This window comes from Solanum tuberosum, unplaced genomic scaffold, assembly GCF_000226075.1.
Source record: "Solanum tuberosum cultivar DM 1-3 516 R44 unplaced genomic scaffold, SolTub_3.0 scf00187, whole genome shotgun sequence".
NCBI lineage: Eukaryota > Viridiplantae > Streptophyta > Magnoliopsida > Solanales > Solanaceae > Solanum > Solanum tuberosum.
The window spans coordinates 460,203-463,609 of record NW_006239111.1 but is presented as its reverse complement, the minus strand read 5'-3'; the positions used below and the strand labels follow the sequence as shown (position 1 = coordinate 463,609).

Below are 3,407 nucleotides of genomic sequence, written 5' to 3'. Positions count from 1 at the left end.
AAAGCCTTGGTATTATGATATAAGGAAGTACCTCGCGACTGGAATTTATCCAGAAGATGCGACATCCAATCAAAAGAAGGCAATACATCGATTGACTAACAATTTCTTTCCAAGTAGGGAAATCCTTTATAGGAGGACTCTAGATTTTGGACTCCTCAGGTGTGTAGATTCCATAGAAGCTACAAGACTTCTCGAGGAAGTACGTGCTGGAGTCTGTGGACCCCATATGGACGGGCTTACCTTGGCAAAAAAGAACCTTTGAGCCGGTTATTTTTGGATGACTACGGAGCACGATTGTTGTAGAATTGTGCAAAAGTATCATAAATGTCAAGTACATGGTGATTTGATCCTACTACCCCCTCACGAACTTAATGTCATGGTATCGCCTGGCCTAGGGCATGGATGTCATTGGCCCAATTGAGCCAGCCACCTCTAATGGACATAGATTTATTTTGGTTGCCATTGATTACTTCACCAAGTGGGTGGAAGCAAATTCTTATAAATCTGTGACGAAGAAGGTAGTAACTGATTTTGTTCGTAACAACTTGATATGTCGATTTGGACTACCTAATTCCATTATTACATGCAATACTGCAAAGCTCAATAGTCATTTGATGAAGGAGATATGTGAGCAATTCAACATTACTCACCGAAATTCGACTGCTTATCGTCCTCAAATGAATGGAGCCGTAGAAGCTGCCAATAAGAACATCCAAAAGATTTTGAGAAATATTATTGATAATCACAAAGGTTGGCATGAGATGTTACCATATGCTTTGTTGAGATATCGAACAACCGTTAGAACATCAATCGGAGCAACCCCATACTTGTTAGTATATGGGACAGAAGCAGTGATACCTGCTGAAGTTGAAATACCTTCATTAAGGATCATTCAAGAAGACAAACTGAGCAATACTGATTGGGTTTGTAATCAAATTGAATACTTAGCCTTAATTGATGAAAAGAGGATGACCGCTGTTTGTCATGGCCAATTATATCAACAGAGAATGATTCGTGCTTTCAACAAAAAAGTGAGATCTCGAACATTTGAAGAAGGACAATTGGTCCTCAAACGCATCTATCCCCATTAAGATGAGTATAAGGGGAAATTTGCACCAAATTAGGCAAGGACCATACATGGTTCGTAAGTGTTATCTGGAGGTGCCTTGATCCTGTCAGAGATGGATGGCCAGAAGTGGCCAAAACCAATCAACTTAGATGCTGTCAAGAGATACTACGTCTGAAGATTAGTTTTTCTCTCATCACTTTCTTTGTAATCGTATCATTTGCTTGTAATTGCTTATGCCAAGTTTTTATATCCTTGTATTGAACTACGTCTGACCTGAATTCTCAAAAATGAGATACGTAGGCAGTCTATGTCGGCCTCAGTCATTTTTTAATTCAAATTTCCTCTTTATTTTATTCCCAAAAGGGGATCTACGTTTGACCTGATTCATGCCTCAACGGGATACGTAGGCGCCACAACGGCTTGGTCATACACCCCATAAAATTTCCATTTCCCTTTATAATGGAAACTGGGGCATAATTTTTGGGAGGAGCTCAAAAAATTCTAAAGATCCTTCGCTAGCAAGACAAGATTGAGCATGCATTAGGAAAAGGCAACTAGGGCAGAATTTTGAGAAGATCTCAAAAATTCCGCAAGTCTTCCTACCAAAGATTTGAGAAATGCCAAAACATTTCACTGGGGCAGAATTTTTGAGAAGAATTCTATCAAGTACTGTCAGAAGTTCAAAGTTAATGACAAGTAATATCCAGCGTGATCAGAAGCTCAATGAACCCCAATATATCAGAAATTCAAAGTTAAACTTCATTTATCTTTCGATTTTCCCAGCTTAAAAAGGACTTTTAGATTGGATATATCGAAGCTTGAGCTAAAGTGTTCACTTAAGCTTTAATGTGACATGACACTTGGCGGTGACCCTCATCAAATTACTTTTCAAAAATCTATTTTTTCTTAAAAATTTAGACATATATCAAATATTTTGTATAAAATATAGATCTATCTTATGTCTACCAAGAAGTGGGAAGCTAGAAGTAATCAACCAAAGATAGCAAGAGGAAGAGCAAGCAATCAAAGAAGTCAACACATATTAGTTCATTTAAAACTAATAATTTTTCTGTGTATGCAGGATTACAAGGATCTCAAGAGATCATCATGTTCAACAAATATAGGAAAGTCAGAAGAGCAAAAGCGCCCAAGACTGACATTTTCTTTATGCAGGAAAGGCATTGATATTCCTGCGATAAGAAGTAGTTAACTTGGTATTTTGAATAACAATTTCTTGTTCATATTTCTCAACAAAAATAGTAGCCACACCGAAGATATAAGTGGTCAAAGAAAAGTAGGTGAAAGCATGGAGAGGATGGCACTTTAAGATTTACAAATGACTATAATAACGTCATATTGCCTTTTCCAGCATCAAAGATGTCTGAAGGGAACACGTAAGACACATCAAATATCAGAGAGAATTTGAAGTGCAACTTGCCAAAAAATATTCATTATCACGTTAAAATCGAAGAAGGCTAACGTTGAAGGATATTTGTAAGTCACATCCATACCAGACACGGTGATGTGCATTGCCGAAAGGCCATTTCATATCATATTACCAAAGGTGGTAATATCATTGTCGAAAGGCCATTTCATATCATATCATCAGAGGTGGTGATGTCATAGACAAGAGGGCGGTTACACATTCAAACCGCCGAGAGGGACATCATATCATCCAATGTCGAGACGGCCATTGTATTTTCAAACCGCTGAGAGGGCCATCATATATGCAAATGCCAAAAGGGACATTGCATCTTCAAACTGTCGAGAGGGCCATCATATGTGCAAATGCCAAAAGGGTCATTGCATTCTCAAACTGCTGAGAGAGCCATCATATATGCAAATGCCAAAAGGGACATCCCATCTTTGATGTGAGGTCAAAATACATATTTTTAATCATTATTTACCTCATATTTATTATTTATATTTGTCCTTTTTGAGCATTAATTTTATAAATTGTGCTAAATAGTGTATTTTATTTGTAGGAATAAATTGACGTAAAGTTGAAGAAGTTTGGAGCTAAAACGAATTAAAGATGAAAGGTTGAAGAAGGAAATCAAACAGGCAGCTTAATGAATTAAATTTAATATAATATTATATAAAATATAAAGTTGCAGCGTTCAAATTGAAAAAAGAATATGCTGCCACGTGGCAGTCATTGAAGGCATCTCCAAGACTCCAACTATTGAAGGCGGCGGAAGTCTAAGGCGGTTACTGTTCACGCGTTTTCGTAGGAATTCAATTCTGTTTGGGTTTTAATTTCCTAATTTGTCTTGAACTCAATTATTTTATTTTAGGGTTTCTACATCTATAAATAGTGCATAAAAATAATTATTAG

General features: G+C 37.0%; 1 protein-coding gene across 1 annotated transcript; it reads left to right on the top strand.

The window, feature by feature from the left end:
• Window positions 1-398: 398 nt before the first annotated feature.
• LOC107061982 (uncharacterized protein K02A2.6-like) lies at window positions 399-2,279 on the top strand. Its single transcript, XM_015312103.1, has 2 exons — window positions 399-1,031; window positions 2,151-2,279. The coding sequence occupies exons 1-2, from the start codon at window positions 399-401 to the stop codon at window positions 2,277-2,279; spliced, it is 762 nt and encodes a 253-aa protein (XP_015167589.1).
• The last annotated feature ends 1,128 nt before the right edge of the window (window positions 2,280-3,407 follow it).